General features: G+C 36.8%; 1 protein-coding gene across 1 annotated transcript in view; it reads left to right on the forward strand.

Annotated features, from left to right (window-relative positions):
* Nucleotides 1–21214, forward strand: part of LOC139470044 (mucin-3B-like) — a 191389-nt gene that overhangs the window by 71141 nt on the left and 99034 nt on the right. Inside the window, exons 99-145 of the mRNA XM_071252333.1 lie at nucleotides 158–427; nucleotides 642–729; nucleotides 1103–1180; nucleotides 1510–1709; nucleotides 1932–2201; nucleotides 2416–2503; nucleotides 2877–3011; nucleotides 3305–3540; nucleotides 3763–4032; nucleotides 4247–4334; nucleotides 4708–4842; nucleotides 5136–5371; nucleotides 5594–5863; nucleotides 6078–6165; nucleotides 6539–6601; nucleotides 6946–7145; nucleotides 7368–7637; nucleotides 7852–7939; nucleotides 8313–8456; nucleotides 8756–8976; nucleotides 9199–9468; nucleotides 9683–9770; nucleotides 10144–10287; nucleotides 10587–10807; nucleotides 11030–11299; nucleotides 11514–11601; nucleotides 11975–12118; nucleotides 12418–12638; nucleotides 12861–13130; nucleotides 13345–13432; nucleotides 13807–13950; nucleotides 14250–14470; nucleotides 14693–14962; nucleotides 15177–15282; nucleotides 15638–15751; nucleotides 16036–16265; nucleotides 16488–16757; nucleotides 16972–17059; nucleotides 17432–17563; nucleotides 17848–18077; nucleotides 18300–18569; nucleotides 18784–18871; nucleotides 19245–19376; nucleotides 19706–19905; nucleotides 20121–20390; nucleotides 20605–20710; nucleotides 21067–21162. Coding sequence (XP_071108434.1) covers nucleotides 158–427; nucleotides 642–729; nucleotides 1103–1180; nucleotides 1510–1709; nucleotides 1932–2201; nucleotides 2416–2503; nucleotides 2877–3011; nucleotides 3305–3540; nucleotides 3763–4032; nucleotides 4247–4334; nucleotides 4708–4842; nucleotides 5136–5371; nucleotides 5594–5863; nucleotides 6078–6165; nucleotides 6539–6601; nucleotides 6946–7145; nucleotides 7368–7637; nucleotides 7852–7939; nucleotides 8313–8456; nucleotides 8756–8976; nucleotides 9199–9468; nucleotides 9683–9770; nucleotides 10144–10287; nucleotides 10587–10807; nucleotides 11030–11299; nucleotides 11514–11601; nucleotides 11975–12118; nucleotides 12418–12638; nucleotides 12861–13130; nucleotides 13345–13432; nucleotides 13807–13950; nucleotides 14250–14470; nucleotides 14693–14962; nucleotides 15177–15282; nucleotides 15638–15751; nucleotides 16036–16265; nucleotides 16488–16757; nucleotides 16972–17059; nucleotides 17432–17563; nucleotides 17848–18077; nucleotides 18300–18569; nucleotides 18784–18871; nucleotides 19245–19376; nucleotides 19706–19905; nucleotides 20121–20390; nucleotides 20605–20710; nucleotides 21067–21162 — 8209 coding nt within the window. The remainder of the gene's footprint in view (nucleotides 1–157; nucleotides 428–641; nucleotides 730–1102; nucleotides 1181–1509; nucleotides 1710–1931; nucleotides 2202–2415; nucleotides 2504–2876; nucleotides 3012–3304; nucleotides 3541–3762; nucleotides 4033–4246; nucleotides 4335–4707; nucleotides 4843–5135; nucleotides 5372–5593; nucleotides 5864–6077; nucleotides 6166–6538; nucleotides 6602–6945; nucleotides 7146–7367; nucleotides 7638–7851; nucleotides 7940–8312; nucleotides 8457–8755; nucleotides 8977–9198; nucleotides 9469–9682; nucleotides 9771–10143; nucleotides 10288–10586; nucleotides 10808–11029; nucleotides 11300–11513; nucleotides 11602–11974; nucleotides 12119–12417; nucleotides 12639–12860; nucleotides 13131–13344; nucleotides 13433–13806; nucleotides 13951–14249; nucleotides 14471–14692; nucleotides 14963–15176; nucleotides 15283–15637; nucleotides 15752–16035; nucleotides 16266–16487; nucleotides 16758–16971; nucleotides 17060–17431; nucleotides 17564–17847; nucleotides 18078–18299; nucleotides 18570–18783; nucleotides 18872–19244; nucleotides 19377–19705; nucleotides 19906–20120; nucleotides 20391–20604; nucleotides 20711–21066; nucleotides 21163–21214) is intronic.

A 21214-nucleotide genomic window follows, 5' to 3' on the forward strand; every position in this document is an offset into this window, starting at 1 on the left:
AAACCTGATGGAATGAATGGTACATATAATATCCTACAGGCACGGGAATATTGGATTAAGAAAAACATGACCACCAAGAAAATTGGCCTCTTAATGTTTGTTTGTACAGAAACAGTGTGTAAGTGAAGGTAATAAAGTATTTCTTTGAACTCCTCAGGTGACTGAGTTCCCTGTCAAACCTTCAACTGATGAGATTATCTTGGTAACCGACAAGAAACCTGATGGCTTCACAGTCAATGATACACCAGTTGATACCTCCAGCAGTACCAGTGGCACGATTGGGGGCCAACCTGTTTTCCTCACTACCGTGAAAATTACACCAAGTGAAAATCCAGTCACAGTGGAAAGGCCTTCTGGAGAAAAGAAACCTGAAGTCTTCCAAAAGATTGAGGGCACTCCAGATCCAACAGATTCTACTACTTTTGAAGTAATCATTTCTTTAATGTTTAGATGCTACACCTAAGAAGAGTGATTCTTAGTTCTTTTTAAGTTATTTCTTCAGAAAAACCTGATCTTCCTTTGTACTAATTTGCTGATGTTTTCCAAATTAATACTTTTTGAGAGTAAGCTTTCCTTTTCAATTTGTGTTTTAAGACATAAGATGATTAGATGAAAACTGTAAATTGCTTCTTAATTTTCAGGTTCCCGTCAATGGTCCAGTATCAGACATTCTTGTGCCGAGTTCTAGTAGTGTATCTGAAATTGTCATATGCGAGCACGAGACAACTGGTAAGGATGTAAATATTAGCTTTGTGTTTAAGGATGTCCCTAATCCATATTTCTGGAAAAGAATGCAACAATCAATGTGATTGAAGTAAACCCAGTTTAACATTAATTCATGAAAGATACTTAAAAGAAGTCACTTTGAATCATTAAAACTAAAACCTTTTTCAAAAATATCATGTTTAAAGAGTCCACTTGTACACTATCCTGGCATTGTCAGATTTGTTTGTTGTTTAACGCTCGAAAGAGGATTAATCATCACTGTTTTGGAAAAGAAATCAAATATAATGTCAGAAGATAAGGATTATTAAATGTAGTATCTAAAGTCAACAGAATACAGACTCCAAAGGGGGATACATATTTCAATTATTTTCATCAGGAACAACTACAAGTGGAACAACGACAACCAGTGGTACAACAACTACAAGTGGAACAACAACCAGTGGAACAACAACGGGTAAATTAAATTCTGTTGACTGTTATATGCAATTCATCAGGAGTGAAGATTGTATAGTGCATCAATTTACAATGCTTTATCACAAAGAATACTCACTGCCCTTCACAATTATGCCATTATTTCTCTTTGTAAATGGATAATAGACTAGAATGATAGCCTTAGCTAGGATGTGCTTAGTTGTGATATGGTTGATCTGATTAATGTAGTTTTGGTTGTAATATCCACTATGTGCTGTGTTAGTTAGTTTGAATATAGTGAACACATACAATCTGTTTTAAAATATAGTTACAGAGGATTTTGTAACTCACGGATGTATTGCATATTTACAGGAACGACTCCATGTGACAAGATTGATCTTATGGACTCAAGTGAGAACCCATCACCAGCACCGACACCCTCCCCAGTCGGTAATACAGACAACCCTCTCTCGGAAATTCCATTGGAGGACTCACCTTTTGTTGACACAGTCAAAGTCACATCTAAAACAATCTTCACTTCAGTGCCATCTAAGGAAACCACAAACCCTCAGGTATGTCAATAGAGAGCATGTGCTAAATGAGAAGACAATGTACAAAACATTTTTCAGTGTGGATAAAACCTGATGGAATGAATGGTACATATAATAACCTACAGGCACGAGAATATTGAATTAAGGAAAACATGACCACCAAGAAAATTGGCCTCTTAATGTTTGTTTGTACAGAAACAGTGTGTAAGTGAAGGTAATGAAGTATTTCTTTGAACTCCTCAGGTGACTGAGTTCCCTGTCAAACCTTCAACTGACGAGATTATCTTGGTAACCGACAAGAAACCCGATGGCTTCACAGTCAATGATACACCAGTTGATACCTCCAGCAGTACCAGTGGCACGATTGGGGGCCAACCTGTTTTCCTCACTACCGTGAAAATTACACCAAGTGAAAATCCAGTCACAGTTGAAAGGCCTTCTGGAGAAAAGAAACCTGAAGTCTTCCAAAAGATTGAGGGCACTCCAGATCCAACAGATTCTACTACTTTTGAAGTAATCATTTCTTTAATGTTTAGATGCTACACCTAAGAAGAGTGATTCTCAGTTTTTTTAAAGTTATTTCTTCAGAAAAACCTGATCTTCCTTTGTACTAATTTGCTGATGTTTCCCATATTAATGCTTTTTGAGAGTAAGCTTTCCTTTCCAATTTGTGTTTTAAGACATAAGATGATTAGATGAAAACTGTAAATTGCTTCTTAATTTTCAGGTTCCCGTCAATGGTCCAGTATCAGACATTCTTGTGCCGAGTACTAGTAGTGTATCTGAAATTGTCATATGCGAGCACGAGACAACAGGTAAGGATGTAAATATTAGCTTTGTGTTTAAGGATGTCCCTAATCCATATTTCTGGAAAAGAATGCAACAATCAATGTGATTGAAGTAAACCCAGTTTAACATTAATTCATGAAAGATACTTAAAAGAAGTCACTTTGAATCATTAAAACTAAAACCTTTTTCAAAAATATCATGTTTAATGAGTCCACTTGTACACTATCCTGGCATTGTCAGATTTGTTTGTTGTTTAACGCTCGAAAGAGGATTAATCATCACTGTTTTGGAAAAGAAATCAAATATAATGTCAGAAGATAAGGATTATTAAATGTAGTATCTAAAGTCAACAGAATACAGACTCCAAAGGGGGATACATATTTCAATTATTTTCATCAGGAACAACTACAAGTGGAACAACGACAACCAGTGGAACAACCACCACAAGTGGAACAACCACCACAAGTGGTACAACAACTACAAGTGGAACAACAACCAGTGGAACAACGACAACCAGTGGAACAACAACAACGGGTGAATTAAATTCTGTTGACTGTTATATGCAATTCATCAGGAGTGAAGATTGTATAGTGCATCAATTTACAATGCTTTATCACAAAGAATACTCACTGCCCTTCACAATTATGCCATTATTTCTCTTTGTAAATGGATAATAGACTAGAATGATAGCCTTAGCTAGGATGTGCTTAGTTGTGATATGGTTGATCTGATTAATGTAGTTTTGGTTGTAATATCCACTATGTGCTGGGTTAGTTAGTTTGAATATAGTGAACACATAAAACCTGTTTTTAAATATAGTAACAGAGGATTTTGTAACTCACGGATGTATGGCATATTTACAGGAACGACTCCATGTGACAAGATTGATCTTATGGACTCAAGTGAGAACCCATCACCAGCACCGACACCCTCCCCAGTCGGTAATACAGACAACCCTCTCTCGGAAATTCCATTGGAGGACTCACCTTTTGTTGACACAGTCAAAGTCACATCTAAAACAATCTTCACTTCAGTGCCATCTAAGGAAACCACAAACCCTCAGGTATGTCAGTAGAGAGCATGTGCTAAATGAGAAGACAATGTACAAAACATTTTTCAATGTGAATAAAACCTGATGGAATGAATGGTACATATACTATCCTACAGGCACGAGAATATTGGATTAAGAAAAACATGACCACCAAGAAAATTGGCCTCTTAATGTTTGTTTGTACAGAAACAGTGTGTAAGTGAAGGTAATAAAGTATTTCTTTGAACTCCTCAGGTGACTGAGTTCCCTGTCAAACCTTCGACTGATGAGATTATCTTGGTAACCGACAAGAAACCCGATGGCTTCACAGTCAATGATACACCAGTTGATACCTCCAGCAGTACCAGTGGCACGATTGGGGGCCAACCTGTTTTCCTCACTACCGTGAAAATTACACCAAGTGAAAATCCAGTCACAGTGGAAAGGCCTTCTGGAGAAAAGAAACCTGAAGTCTTCCAAAAGATTGAGGGCACTCCAGATCCAACAGATTCTACTACTTTTGAAGTAATCATTTCTTTAATGTTTAGATGCTACACCTAAGAAGAGTGATTCTCAGTTTTTTTAAAGTTATTTCTTCAGAAAAACCTGATCTTCCTTTGTACTAATTTGCTGATGTTTCCCATATTAATGCTTTTTGAGAGTAAGCTTTCCTTTCCAATTTGTGTTTTAAGACATAAGATGATTAGATGAAAACTGTAAATTGCTTCTTAATTTTCAGGTTCCCGTCAATGGTCCAGTATCAGACATTCTTGTGCCGAGTACTAGTAGTGTATCTGAAATTGTCATATGCGAGCACGAGACAACAGGTAAGGATGTAAATATTAGCTTTGTGTTTAAGGATGTCCCTAATCCATATTTCTGGAAAAGAATGCAACAATCAATGTGATTGAAGTAAACCCAGTTTAACATTAATTCATGAAAGATACTTAAAAGAAGTCACTTTGAATCATTAAAACTAAAACCTTTTTCAAAAATATCATGTTTAATGAGTCCACTTGTACACTATCCTGGCATTGTCAGATTTGTTTGTTGTTTAACGCTCGAAAGAGGATTAATCATCACTGTTTTGGAAAAGAAATCAAATATAATGTCAGAAGATAAGGATTATTAAATGTACTATCTAAAGTCAACAGAATACAGACTCCAAAGGGGCATACATATTTCAATTATTTTCATCAGGAACAACTACAAGTGGAACAACGACAACCAGTGGAACAACCACCACAAGTGGAACAACCACCACAAGTGGTACAACAACTACAAGTGGAACAACAACCAGTGGAACAACGACAACCAGTGGAACAACAACAACGGGTGAATTAAATTCTGTTGACTGTTATATGCAATTCATCAGGAGTGAAGATTGTATAGTGCATCAATTTACAATGCTTTATCACAAAGAATACTCACTGCCCTTCACAATTATGCCATTATTTCTCTTTGTAAATGGATAATAGACTAGAATGATAGCCTTAGCTAGGATGTGCTTAGTTGTGATATGGTTGATCTGATTAATGTAGTTTGGGTTGTAATATCCACTATGTGCTGTGTTAGTTAGTTTGAATATAGTGAACACATACAACCTGTTTTTAAATATAGTAACAGAGGATTTTGTAACTCACGGATGTATGGCATATTTACAGGAACGACTCCATGTGACAAGATTGATCTTATGGACTCAAGTGAGAACCCATCACCAGCACCGACACCCTCCCCAGTCGGTAATACAGACAACCCTCTCTCGGAAATTCCATTGGAGGACTCACCTTTTGTTGACACAGTCAAAGTCACATCTAAAACAATCTTCACTTCAGTACCATCTAAGGAAACCACAAACCCTCAGGTATGTCTGTAGAGAGCATGTGCTAAATGAGAAGACAATGTACAAAACATTTTTCAATGTGAATAAAACCTGATGGAATGAATGGTACATATACTATCCTACAGGCACGAGAATATTGGATTAAGAAAAACATGACCACCAAGAAAATTGGCCTCTTAATGTTTGTTTGTACAGAAACAGTGTGTAAGTGAAGGTAATAAAGTATTTCTTTGAACTCCTCAGGTGACTGAGTTCCCTGTCAAACCTTCGACTGATGAGATTATCTTGGTAACCGACAAGAAACCCGATGGCTTCACAGTCAATGATACACCAGTTGATACCTCCAGCAGTACCAGTGGCACGATTGGGGGCCAACCTGTTTTCCTCACTACCGTGAAAATTACACCAAGTGAAAATCCAGTCACAGTTGAAAGGCCTTCTGGAGAAAAGAAACCTGAAGTCTTCCAAAAGATTGAGGGCACTCCAGATCCAACAGATTCTACTACTTTTGAAGTAATCATTTCTTTAATGTTTAGATGCTACACCTAAGAAGAGTGATTCTCAGTTCTTTTTAAGTTATTTCTTCAGAAAAACCTGATCTTCCTTTGTACTAATTTGCTGATGTTTCCCATATTAATGCTTATTGAGAGTAAGCTTTCCTTTCCAATTTGAGCTTTAAGACATAAGATGATTAGATGAAAACTGTAAATTGCTTCTTAATTTTCAGGTTCCCGTCAATGGTCCAGTATCAGACATTCTTGTGCCGAGTACTAGTAGTGTATCTGAAATTGTCATATGCGAGCACGAGACAACAGGTAAGGATGTAAATATTAGCTTTGTGTTTAAGGATGTCCCTAATCCATATTTCTGGAAAAGAATGCAACAATCAATGTGATTGAAGTAAACCCAGTTTAACATTAATTCATGAAAGATACTTAAAAGAAGTCACTTAGAATCATTAAAACTAAACCCTTTTTAAAAAATATCATGTTTAATGAGTCCACTTGTACACTATCCTGGCATTGTCAGATTTGTTTGTTGTTTAACGCTCGAAAGAGGATTAATCATCACTGTTTTGGAAAAGAAATCAAATATAATGTCAGAAGATAAGGATTATTAAATGTACTATCTAAAGTCAACAGAATACAGACTCCAAAGGGGGATACATATTTCAATTATTTTCATCAGGAACAACTACAAGTGGAACAACGACAACCAGTGGTACAACAACTACAAGTGGAACAACAACCAGTGGAACAACAACGGGTGAATTAAATTCTGTTGACTGTTATATGCAATTCATCAGGAGTGAAGATTGTATAGTGCATCAATTTACAATGCTTTATCACAAAGACTATTTACTGCCCCCCACAATTATGCCATTATTTCTCTTTGTAAATGGATAATAGACTAGAATGATAGCCTTAGCTAGGATGTGCTTAGTTGTGATATGGTTGATCTAATTAATGTAGTTTTGGTTGTAATATCCACTATGTGCTGGGTTAGTTAGTTTGAATATAGTGAACACATACAACCTGTTTTAAAATATAGTAACAGAGGATTTTGTAACTCACGGATGTATGGCATATTTACAGGAACGACTCCATGTGACAAGATTGATCTTATGGACTCAAGTGAGAACCCATCACCAGCACCGACACCCTCCCCAGTCGGTAATACAGACAACCCTCTCTCGGAAATTCCATTGGAGGACTCACCTTTTGTTGACACAGTCAAAGTCACATCTAAAACAATCTTCACTTCAGTGCCATCTAAGGAAACCACAAACCCTCAGGTATGTCAGTAGAGAGCATGTGCTAAATGAGAAGACAATGTACAAAACATTTTTCAATGTGGATAAAACCTGATGGAATGAATGGTACATATAATAACCTACAGGCACGAGAATATTGGATTAAGGAAAACATGACCACCAAGAAAATTGGCCTCTTAATGTTTGTTTGTACAGAAACAGTGTGTAAGTGAAGGTAATAAAGTATTTCTTTGAACTCCTCAGGTGACTGAGTTCCCTGTCAAACCTTCGACTGATGAGATTATCTTGGTAACCGACAAGAAACCCGATGGCTTCACAGTCAATGATACACCAGTTGATACCTCCAGCAGTACCAGTGGCACGATTGGGGGCCAACCTGTTTTCCTCACTACCGTGAAAATTACACCAAGTGAAAATCCAGTCACAGTTGAAAGGCCTTCTGGAGAAAAGAAACCTGAAGTCTTCCAAAAGATTGAGGGCACTCCAGATCCAACAGATTCTACTACTTTTGAAGTAATCATTTCTTTAATGTTTAGATGCTACACCTAAGAAGAGTGAATCTCAGTTCTTTTTAAGTTATTTCTTCAGAAAAACCTGATCTTCCTTTGTACTAATTTGCTGATGTTTTCCAAATTAATACTTTTTGAGAGTAAGCTTTCCTTTCCAATTTGTGTTTTAAGACATAAGATGATTAGATGAAAACTGTAAATTGCTTCTTAATTTTCAGGTTCCCGTCAATGGTCCAGTATCAGACATTCTTGTGCCGAGTACTAGTAGTGTATCTGAAATTGTCATATGCGAGCACGAGACAACAGGTAAGGATGTAAATATTAGCTTTGTGTTTAAGGATGTCCCTAAAACCATATTTCTGGAAAAGAATGCAACAATCAATGTGATTGAAGTAAACCCAGTTTAACATTAATTCATGAAAGATACTTAAAAGAAGTCACTTTGAATCATTAAAACTAAAACCTTTTTCAAAAATATCGTGTTTAATGAGTCCACTTGTACACTATCCTGGCATTGTCAGATTTGTTTGTTGTTTAACGCTCGAAAGAGGATTAATCATCACTGTTTTGGAAAAGAAATCAAATATAATGTCAGAAGATAAGGATTATTAAATGTACTATCTAAAGTCAAGAAATACAGACTCCAAAGGGGCATACATATTTCAATTATTTTCATCAGGAACAACTACAAGTGGAACAACGACAACCAGTGGAACAACCACCACAAGTGGTACAACCACCACAAGTGGTACAACAACTACAAGTGGAACAACAACCAGTGGAACAACGACAACCAGTGGAACAACAACAACGGGTGAATTAAATTCTGTTGACTGTTATATGCAATTCATCAGGAGTGAAGATTGTATAGTGCATCAATTTACAATGCTTTATCACAAAGAATACTTACTGCCCCCCACAATTATGCCATTATTTCTCTTTGTAAATGGATAATAGACTAGAATGATAGCCTTAGCTAGGATGTGCTTAGTTGTGATATGGTTGATCCAATTAATGTAGTTTTGGTTGTAATATCCACTATGTGCTGGGTTAGTTAGTTTGAATATAGTGAACACATACAACCTGTTTTAAAATTTAGTAACAGGGGATTTTGTAACTCACGGATGTATGGCATATTTACAGGAACGACTCCATGTGACAAGATTGATCTTATGGACTCAAGTGAGAACCCATCACCAGCACCGACACCCTCCCCAGTCGGTAATACAGACAACCCTCTCTCGGAAATTCCATTGGAGGACTCACCTTTTGTTGACACAGTCAAAGTCACATCTAAAACAATCTTCACTTCAGTGCCATCTAAGGAAACCACAAACCCTCAGGTATGTCAATAGAAAGCATGTGCTAAATGAGAAGACAATGTACAAAACATTTTTCAATGTGGATAAAACCTGATGGAATGAATGGTACATATAATAACCTACAGGCACGAGAATATTGGATTAAGGAAAACATGACCACCAAGAAAATTGGCCTCTTAATGTTTGTTTGTACAGAAACAGTGTGTAAGTGAAGGTAATAAAGTATTTCTTTGAACTCCTCAGGTGACTGAGTTCCCTGTCAAACCTTCGACTGATGAGATTATCTTGGTAACCGACAAGAAACCCGATGGCTTCACAGTCAATGATACACCAGTTGATACCTCCAGCAGTACCAGTGGCACGATTGGGGGCCAACCTGTTTTCCTCACTACCGTGAAAATTACACCAAGTGAAAATCCAGTCACAGTTGAAAGGCCTTCTGGAGAAAAGAAACCTGAAGTCTTCCAAAAGATTGAGGGCACTCCAGATCCAACAGATTCTACTACTTTTGAAGTAATCATTTCTTTAATGTTTAGATGCTACACCTAAGAAGAGTGAATCTCAGTTCTTTTTAAGTTATTTCTTCAGAAAAACCTGATCTTCCTTTGTACTAATTTGCTGATGTTTTCCAAATTAATACTTTTTAAGAGTAAGCTTTCCTTTCCAATTTGTGTTTTAAGACATAAGATGATTAGATGAAAACTGTAAATTGCTTCTTAATTTTCAGGTTCCCGTCAATGGTCCAGTATCAGACATTCTTGTGCCGAGTACTAGTAGTGTATCTGAAATTGTCATATGCGAGCACGAGACAACAGGTAAGGATGTAAATATTAGCTTTGTGTTTAAGGATGTCCCTAAAACCATATTTCTGGAAAAGAATGCAACAATCAATGTGATTGAAGTAAACCCAGTTTAACATTAATTCATGAAAGATACTTAAAAGAAGTCACTTTGAATCATTAAAACTAAAACCTTTTTCAAAAATATCGTGTTTAATGAGTCCACTTGTACACTATCCAGGCATTGTCAGATTTGTTTGTTGTTTAACGCTCGAAAGAGGATTAATCATCACTGTTTTGGAAAAGAAATCAAATATAATGTCAGAAGATAAGGATTATTAAATGTACTATCTAAAGTCAAGAAATACAGACTCCAAAGGGGCATACATATTTCAATTATTTTCATCAGGAACAACTACAAGTGGAACAACGACAACCAGTGGAACAACCACCACAAGTGGTACAACCACCACAAGTGGTACAACAACTACAAGTGGAACAACAACCAGTGGAACAACGACAACCAGTGGAACAACAACAACGGGTGAATTAAATTCTGTTGACTGTTATATGCAATTCATCAGGAGTGAAGATTGTATAGTGCATCAATTTACAATGCTTTATCACAAAGAATACTTACTGCCCCCCACAATTATGCCATTATTTCTCTTTGTAAATGGATAATAGACTAGAATGATAGCCTTAGCTAGGATGTGCTTAGTTGTGATATGGTTGATCCAATTAATGTAGTTTTGGTTGTAATATCCACTATGTGCTGGGTTAGTTAGTTTGAATATAGTGAACACATACAACCTGTTTTAAAATATAGTAACAGGGGATTTTGTAACTCACGGATGTATGGCATATTTACAGGAACGACTCCATGTGACAAGATTGATCTTATGGACTCAAGTGAGAACCCATCACCAGCACCGACACCCTCCCCAGTCGGTAATACAGACAACCCTCTCTCGGAAATTCCATTGGAGGACTCACCTTTTGTTGACACAGTCAAAGTCACATCTAAAACAATCTTCACTTCAGTGCCATCTAAGGAAACCACAAACCCTCAGGTATGTCAGTAGAGAGCATGTGCTAAATGAGAAGACAATGTACAAAACATTTTTCAATGTGGATAAAACCTGATGGAATGAATGGTACATATAATAACCTACAGGCACGAGAATATTGGATTAAGGAAAACATGACCACCAAGAAAATTGGCCTCTTAATGTTTGTTTGTACAGAAACAGTGTGTAAGTGAAGGTAATAAAGTATTTCTTTGAACTCCTCAGGTGACTGAGTTCCCTGTCAAACCTTCGACTGATGAGATTATCTTGGTAACCGACAAGAAACCCGATGGCTTCACAGTCAATGATACACCAGTTGATACCTCCAGCAGTACCAGTGGCACGATTGGGGGCCAACCTGTTTTCCTCACTACCGTGAAAATTACACCAAGTGAAAATCCAGTCACAGTTGAAAGGCCTTCTGGAGAAAAGAAACCTGAAGTCTTCCAAAAGATTGAGGGCACTCCAGATCCAACAGATTCTACTACTTTTGAAGTAATCATTTCTTTAATGTTTAGATGCTACACCTAAGAAGAGTGAATCTCGGTTCTTTTTAAGTTATTTCTTCAGAAAAACCTGATCTTCCTTTGTACTAATTTGCTGATGTTTTCCAAATTAATACTTTTTGAGAGTAAGCTTTCCTTTCCAATTTGTGTTTTAAGACATAAGATGATTAGATGAAAACTGTAAATTGCTTCTTAATTTTCAGGTTCCCGTCAATGGTCCAGTATCAGACATTCTTGTGCCGAGTACTAGTAGTGTATCTGAAATTGTCATATGCGAGCACGAGACAACAGGTAAGGATGTAAATATTAGCTTTGTGTTTAAGGATGTCCCTAAAACCATATTTCTGGAAAAGAATGCAACAATCAATGTGATTGAAGTAAACCCAGTTTAACATTAATTCATGAAAGATACTTAAAAGAAGTCACTTTGAATCATTAAAACTAAAACCTTTTTCAAAAATATCGTGTTTAATGAGTCCACTTGTACACTATCCTGGCATTGTCAGATTTGTTTGTTGTTTAACGCTCGAAAGAGGATTAATCATCACTGTTTTGGAAAAGAAATCAAATATAATGTCAGAAGATAAGGATTATTAAATGTACTATCTAAAGTCAAGAAATACAGACTCCAAAGGGGCATACATATTTCAATTATTTTCATCAGGAACAACTACAAGTGGAACAACGACAACCAGTGGAACAACCACCACAAGTGGTACAACCACCACAAGTGGTACAACAACTACAAGTGGAACAACAACCAGTGGAACAACGACAACCAGTGGAACAACAACAACGGGTGAATTAAATTCTGTTGACTGTTATATGCAATTCATCAGGAGTGAAGATTGTATAGTGCATCAATTTACAATGCTTTATCACAAAGAATACTTACTGCCCCCCACAATTATGCCATTATTTCTCTTTGTAAATGGATAATAGACTAGAATGATAGCCTTAGCTAGGATGTGCTTAGTTGTGATATGGTTGATCCAATTAATGTAGTTTTGGTTGTAATATCCACTATGTGCTGGGTTAGTTAGTTTGAATATAGTGAACACATACAACCTGTTTTAAAATATAGTAACAGGGGATTTTGTAACTCACGGATGTATGGCATATTTACAGGAACGACTCCATGTGACAAGATTGATCTTATGGACTCAAGTGAGAACCCATCACCAGCACCGACACCCTCCCCAGTCGGTAATACAGACAACCCTCTCTCGGAAATTCCATTGGAGGACTCACCTTTTGTTGACACAGTCAAAGTCACATCTAAAACAATCTTCACTTCAGTGCCATCTAAGGAAACCACAAACCCTCAGGTATGTCAGTAGAGAGCATGTGCTAAATGAGAAGACAATGTACAAAACATTTTTCAATGTGGATAAAACCTGATGGAATGAATGGTACATATAATAACCTACAGGCACGAGAATATTGGATTAAGGAAAACATGACCACCAAGAAAATTGGCCTCTTAATGTTTGTTTGTACAGAAACAGTGTGTAAGTGAAGGTAATAAAGTATTTCTTTGAACTCCTCAGGTGACTGAGTTCCCTGTCAAACCTTCGACTGATGAGATTATCTTGGTAACCGACAAGAAACCCGATGGCTTCACAGTCAATGATACACCAGTTGATACCTCCAGCAGTACCAGTGGCACGATTGGGGGCCAACCTGTTTTCCTCACTACCGTGAAAATTACACCAAGTGAAAATCCAGTCACAGTTGAAAGGCCTTCTGGAGAAAAGAAACCTGAAGTCTTCCAAAAGATTGAGGGCACTCCAGATCCAACAGATTCTACTACTTTTGAAGTAATCATTTCTTTAATGTTTAGATGCTACACCTAAGAAGAGTGAATCTCGGTTCTTTTTAAGTTATTTCTTCAGAAAAACCTGATCTTCCTTTGTACTAATTTGCTGATGTTTTCCAAATTAATACTTTTTGAGAGTAAGCTTTCCTTTCCAATTTGTGTTTTAAGACATAAGATGATTAGATGAAAACTGTAAATTGCTTCTTAATTTTCAGGTTCCCGTCAATGGTCCAGTATCAGACATTCTTGTGCCGAGTACTAGTAGTGTATCTGAAATTGTCATATGCGAGCACGAGACAACAGGTAAGGATGTAAATATTAGCTTTGTGTTTAAGGATGTCCCTAAAACCATATTTCTGGAAAAGAATGCAACAATCAATGTGATTGAAGTAAACCCAGTTTAACATTAATTCATGAAAGATACTTAAAAGAAGTCACTTTGAATCATTAAAACTAAAACCTTTTTCAAAAATATCGTGTTTAATGAGTCCACTTGTACACTATCCTGGCATTGTCAGATTTGTTTGTTGTTTAACGCTCGAAAGAGGATTAATCATCACTGTTTTGGAAAAGAAATCAAATATAATGTCAGAAGATAAGGATTATTAAATGTACTATCTAAAGTCAACAGAATACAGACTCCAAAGGGGCATACATATTTCAATTATTTTCATCAGGAACAACTACAAGTGGAACAACGACAACCAGTGGAACAACCACCACAAGTGGTACAACCACCACAAGTGGTACAACAACTACAAGTGGAACAACAACCAGTGGAACAACGACAACCAGTGGAACAACAACAACGGGTGAATTAAATTCTGTTGACTGTTATATGCAATTCATCAGGAGTGAAGATTGTATAGTGCATCAATTTACAATGCTTTATCACAAAGAATACTTACTGCCCCCCACAATTATGCCATTATTTCTCTTTGTAAATGGATAATAGACTAGAATGATAGCCTTAGCTAGGATGTGCATAGTTGTGATATGGTTGATCCAATTAATGTAGTTTTGGTTGTAATATCCACTATGTGCTGGGTTAGTTAGTTTGAATATAGTGAACACATACAACCTGTTTTAAAATATAGTAACAGGGGATTTAGTAACTCACGGATGTATGGCATATTTACAGGAACGACTCCATGTGACAAGATTGATCTTATGGACTCAAGTGAGAACCCATCACCAGCACCGACACCCTCCCCAGTCGGTAATACAGACAACCCTCTCTCGGAAATTCCATTGGAGGACTCACCTTTTGTTGACACAGTCAAAGTCACATCTAAAACAATCTTCACTTCAGTACCATCTAAGGAAACCACAAACCCTCAGGTATGTCAATAGAAAGCATGTGCTAAATGAGAAGACAATGTACAAAACATTTTTCAATGTGGATAAAACCTGATGGAATGAATGGTACATATAATAACCTACAGGCACGAGAATATTGGATTAAGGAAAACATGACCACCAAGAAAATTGGCCTCTTAATGTTTGTTTGTACAGAAACAGTGTGTAAGTGAAGGTAATAAAGTATTTCTTTGAACTCCTCAGGTGACTGAGTTCCCTGTCAAACCTTCGACTGATGAGATTATCTTGGTAACCGACAAGAAACCCGATGGCTTCACAGTCAATGATACACCAGTTGATACCTCCAGCAGTACCAGTGGCACGATTGGGGGCCAACCTGTTTTCCTCACTACCGTGAAAATTACACCAAGTGAAAATCCAGTCACAGTTGAAAGGCCTTCTGGAGAAAAGAAACCTGAAGTCTTCCAAAAGATTGAGGGCACTCCAGATCCAACAGATTCTACTACTTTTGAAGTAATCATTTCTTTAATGTTTAGATGCTACACCTAAGAAGAGTGAATCTCGGTTCTTTTTAAGTTATTTCTTCAGAAAAACCTGATCTTCCTTTGTACTAATTTGCTGATGTTTTCCAAATTAATACTTTTTGAGAGTAAGCTTTCCTTTCCAATTTATGTTTTAAGACATAAGATGATTAGATGAAAACTGTAAATTGCTTCTTAATTTTCAGGTTCCCGTCAATGGTCCAGTATCAGACATTCTTGTGCCGAGTACTAGTAGTGTATCTGAAATTGTCATATGCGAGCACGAGACAACAGGTAAGGATGTAAATATTAGCTTTGTGTTTAAGGATGTCCCTAAAACCATATTTCTGGAAAAGAATGCAACAATCAATGTGATTGAAGTAAACCCAGTTTAACATTAATTCATGAAAGATACTTAAAAGAAGTCACTTTGAATCATTAAAACTAAAACCTTTTTCAAAAATATCGTGTTTAATGAGTCCACTTGTACACTATCCTGGCATTGTCAGATTTGTTTGTTGTTTAACGCTCGAAAGAGGATTAATTATCACTGTTTTGGAAAAGAAATCAAATATAATGTCAGAAGATAAGGATTATTAAATGTACTATCTAAAGTCAAGAAATACAGACTCCAAAGGGGCATACATATTTCAATTATTTTCATCAGGAACAACTACAAGTGGAACAACCACAACCAGTGGAACAACCACCACAAGTGGTACAACAACTACAAGTGGAACAACAACCAGTGGAACAACAACAACGGGTGAATTAAATTCTGTTGACTGTTATATGCAATTCATCAGGAGTGAAGATTGTATAGTGCATCAATTTACAATGCTTTATCACAAAGAATACTTACTGCCCCCCACAATTATGCCATTATTTCTCTTTGTAAGTGGATAATAGACTAGAATGATAGCCTTAGCTAGGATGTGCTTAGTTGTGATATGGTTGATCTGATTAATGTAGTTTTGGTTGTAATATCCACTATGTGCTGGGTTAGTTAGTTTGAATATAGTGAACACATACAATCTGTTTTAAAATATAGTTACAGAGGATTTTGTAACTCACGGATGTATGGCATATTTACAGGAACGACTCCATGTGACAAGATTGATCTTATGGACTCAAGTGAGAACCCATCACCAGCACCGACACCCTCCCCAGTCGGTAATACAGACAACCCTCTCTCGGAAATTCCATTGGAGGACTCACCTTTTGTTGACACAGTCAAAGTCACATCTAAAACAATCTTCACTTCAGTACCATCTAAGGAAACCACAAACCCTCAGGTATGTCAATAGAAAGCATGTGCTAAATGAGAAGACAATGTACAAAACATTTTTCAATGTGGATAAAACCTGATGGAATGAATGGTACATATAATAACCTACAGGCACGAGAATATTGGATTAAGGAAAACATGACCACCAAGAAAATTGGCCTCTTAATGTTTGTTTGTACAGAAACAGTGTGTAAGTGAAGGTAATAAAGTATTTCTTTGAACTCCTCAGGTGACTGAGTTCCCTGTCAAACCTTCGACTGATGAGATTATCTTGGTAACCGACAAGAAACCCGATGGCTTCACAGTCAATGATACACCAGTTGATACCTCCAGCAGTACCAGTGGCACGATTGGGGGCCAACCTGTTTTCCTCACTACCGTGAAAATTACACCAAGTGAAAATCCAGTCACAGTTGAAAGGCCTTCTGGAGAAAAGAAACCTGAAGTCTTCCAAAAGATTGAGGGCACTCCAGATCCAACAGATTCTACTACTTTTGAAGTAATCATTTCTTTAATGTTTAGATACTACACCTAAGAAGAGTGATTCTCAGTTCTTTTTAAGTTATTTCTTCAGAAAAACCTGATCTTCCTTTGTACTAATGTGCTGATGTTTTCCAAATTAATACTTTTTGAGAGTAAGCTTTCCTTTCCAATTTGAGTTTTAAGACATAAGATGATTAGATGAAAACTGTAAATTGCTTCTTAATTTTCAGGTTCCCGTCAATGGTCCAGTATCAGACATTCTTGTGCCGAGTACTAGTAGTGTATCTGAAATTGTCATATGCAAGCACGAGACAACAGGTAAGGATGTAAATATTAGCTTTGTGTTTAAGGATGTCCCTAATCCATATTTCTGGAAAAGAATGCAACAATCAATGTGATTGAAGTAAACCCTGTTTAACATTAATTCATAAAAGATACTTAAAAGAAGTCACTTTGAATCATTAAAACTAAAACCTTTTTCAAAAATATCATGTTTAATGAGTCCACTTGTACACTATCCTGGCATTGTCAGATTTGTTTGTTGTTTAACGCTCGAAAGAGGATTAATTATCACTGTTTTGGAAAAGAAATCAAATATAATGTCAAAAGATAAGGATTATTAAATGTACTATCTAAAGTCAAGAAATACAGACTCCAAAGGGGGATACATATTTCAATTATTTTCATCAGGAACAACTACAAGTGGAACAACGACAACCAGTGGAACAACCACCACAAGTGGTACAACCACCACAAGTGGTACAACAACTACAAGTGGAACAACAACCAGTGGAACAACAACAACGGGTGAATTAAATTCTGTTGACTGTTATATGCAATTCATCAGGAGTGAAGATTGTATAGTGCATCAATTTACAATGCTTTATCACAAAGAATACTTACTGCCCCCCACAATTATGCCATTATTTCTCTTTGTAAGTGGATAATAGACTAGAATGATAGCCTTAGCTAGGATGTGCTTAGTTGTGATATGGTTGATCTGATTAATGTAGTTTTGGTTGTAATATCCACTATGTGCTGGGTTAGTTAGTTTGAATATAGTGAACACATACAACCTGTTTTAAAATATAGTAACATAGGATTTTGTAACTCACGGATGTATGGCATATTTACAGGAACGACTCCATGTGACAAGATTGATCTTATGGACTCAAGTGAGAACCCATCACCAGCACCGACACCCTCCCCAGTCGGTAATACAGACAACCCTCTCTCGGAAATTCCATTGGAGGACTCACCTTTTGTTGACACAGTCAAAGTCACATCTAAAACAATCTTCACTTCAGTGCCATCTAAGGAAACCACAAACCCTCAGGTATGTCAGTAGAGAGCATGTGCTAAATGAGAAGACAATGTACAAAACATTTTTCAATGTGGATAAAACCTGATGGAATGAATGGTACATATAATATCCTACAGGCACGAGAATATTGGATTAAGGAAAACACGACCAACAAGAAAATTGGCCTCTTAATGTTTGTTTGTACAGAAACAGTGTGTAAGTGAAGGTAATAAAGTATTTCTTTGAACTCCTCAGGTGACTGAGTTCCCTGTCAAACCTTCGACTGATGAGATTATCTTGGTAACCGACAAGAAACCCGATGGCTTCACAGTCAATGATACACCAGTTGATACCTCCAGCAGTACCAGTGGCACGATTGGGGGCCAACCTGTTTTCCTCACTACCGTGAAAATTACACCAAGTGAAAATCCAGTCACAGTGGAAAGGCCTTCTGGAGAAAAGAAACCTGAAGTCTTCCAAAAGATTGAGGGCACTCCAGATCCAACAGACTCTACTACTTTTGAAGTAATCATTTCTTTAATGTTTAGATGCTACACCTAAGAAGAGTGATTCTCAGTTCTTTTTAAGTTATTTCTTCAGAAAAACCTGATCTTCCTTTGTACTAATTTGCTGATGTTTTCCAAATTAATACTTTTTGAGAGTAAGCTTTCCTTTCCAATTTGTGTTTTAAGACATAAGATGATTAGATGAAAACTGTAAATTGCTTCTTAATTTTCAGGTTCCCGTCAATGGTCCAGTATCAGACATTCTTGTGCCGAGTACTAGTAGTGTATCTGAAATTGTCATATGCGAGCACGAGACAACAGGTAAGGATGTAAATATTAGCTTTGTGTTTAAGGATGTCCCTAAAACCATATTTCTGGAAAAGAATGCAACAATCAATGTGATTGAAGTAAACCCAGTTTAACATTAATTCATGAAAGATACTTAAAAGAAGTCACTTTGAATCATTAAAACTAAACCCTTTTTAAAAAATATCGTGTTTAATGAGTCCACTTGTACACTATCCTGGCATTGTCAGATTTGTTTGTTGTTTAACGCTCGAAAGAGGATTTATCATCACTGTTTTGGAAAAGAAATCAAATATAATGTCAGAAGATAAGGATTATTAAATGTACTATCTAAAGTCAAGAAATACAGACTCCAAAGGGGGATACATATTTCAATTATTTTCATCAGGAACAACTACAAGTGGAACAACGACAACCAGTGGAACAACCACCACAAGTGGTACAACCACAACCAGTGGTACAACAACTACAAGTGGAACAACAACCAGTGGAACAACAACTACAAGTGGAACAACAACGGGTGAATTAAATTCTGTTGACTGTTATATGCAATTCATCTGGAGTGAAGATTGTATAGTGCATCAATTTACAATGCTTTATCACAAAGAATACTTACTGCCCCCCACAATTATGCCATTATTTCTCTTTGTAAATGGATAATAGACTAGAATGATAGCCTTAGCTAGGATGTGCTTAGTTGTGATATGGTTGATCTGATTAATGTAGTTTTGGTTGTAATATCCACTATGTGCTGGGTTAGTTAGTTTGAATATAGTGAACACATACAACCTGTTTTAAAATATAGTAACAGAGGATTTTGTAACTCACGGATGTATGGCATATTTACAGGAACGACTCCATGTGACAAGATTGATCTTATGGACTCAAGTGAGAACCCATCACCAGCACCGACACCCTCCCCAGTCGGTAATACAGACAACCCTCTCTCGGAAATTCCATTGGAGGACTCACCTTTTGTTGACACAGTCAAAGTCACATCTAAAACAATCTTCACTTCAGTGCCATCTAAGGAAACCACAAACCCTCAGGTATGTCAGTAGAGAGCATGTGCTAAATGAGAAGACAATGTACAAAACATTTTTCAATGTGGATAAAACCTGATGGAATGAATGGTACATATAATATCCTAAAGACACGAGAATATTGGATTAAGGAAAACATGACCACCAAGAAAATTGTCTGTTTGTTTGTACAGAAACAGTGTGTAAGTGAAGGTAATAAAGTATTTCTTTGAACTCCTCAGGTGACTGAGTTCCCTGTCAAACCTTCGACTGATGAGATTATCTTGGTAACCGACAAGAAACCCGATGGCTTCACAGTCAATGATACACCAGTTGATACCTCCAGCAGTACCAGTGGCACGATTGGGGGCCAACCTGTTTTCCTCACTACCGTGAAAATTACACCAAGTGAAAATCCAGTCACAGTGGAAAGGCCTTCTGGAGAAAAGAAACCTGAAGTCTTCCAAAAGATTGAGGGCACTCCAGATCCAACAGACTCTACTACTTTTGAAGTAATCATTGTTTTAATGTTTAGATGCTACACCTAAGAAGAGTGATTCTCAGTTCTTTTTAAGTTATTTCTTCAGAAAAACCTGATCTTCCTTTGTACTAATTTGCTGATGTTTTCCGAATTAATACCTTTTGAGAGTAAGCTTTCCTTTCCAATTTGTGTTTTAAGACATAAGATGATTAGATGAAAACTGTAAATTGCTTCTTAATTTTCAGGTTCCCGTCAATGGTCCAGTATCAGACATTCTTGTGCCGAGTACTAGTAGTGTATCTGAAATTGTCATATGCCAGCACGAGACAACAGGTAAGGATGTAAATATTAGCTTTGTGTTTAAGGATGTCCCTAAAACCATATTTCTGGAAAAGAATGCAACAATCAATGTGATTGAAGTAAACCCAGTTTAACATTAATTCATGAAAGATACTTAAAAGAAGTCACTTTGAATCATTAAAACTAAACCCTTTTTCAAAAATATCGTGTTTAATGAGTCCACTTGTACACTATCCTGGCATTGTCAGATTTGTTTGTTGTTTAACGCTCGAAAGAGGATTAATCATCACTGTTTTGGAAAAGAAATCAAATATAATGTCAGAAGATAAGGATTATTAAATGTACTATCTAAAGTCAACAGAATACAGACTCCAAAGGGGCATACATATTTCAATTATTTTCATCAGGAACAACTACAAGTGGAACAACGACAACAAGTGGAACAACCACCACAAGTGGTACAACAACTACAAGTGGAACAACAACCAGTGGAACAACAACGGGTGAATTAAATTCTGTTGACTGTTACATGCAATTCATCAGGAGTGAAGATTT

The sequence above is a fragment of the Haliotis cracherodii genome, unplaced genomic scaffold, assembly GCF_022045235.1.
Source record: "Haliotis cracherodii isolate W230 unplaced genomic scaffold, xgHalCrac1.p SCAF_20, whole genome shotgun sequence".
Taxonomy (NCBI): Eukaryota; Metazoa; Mollusca; class Gastropoda; order Lepetellida; family Haliotidae; genus Haliotis; species Haliotis cracherodii.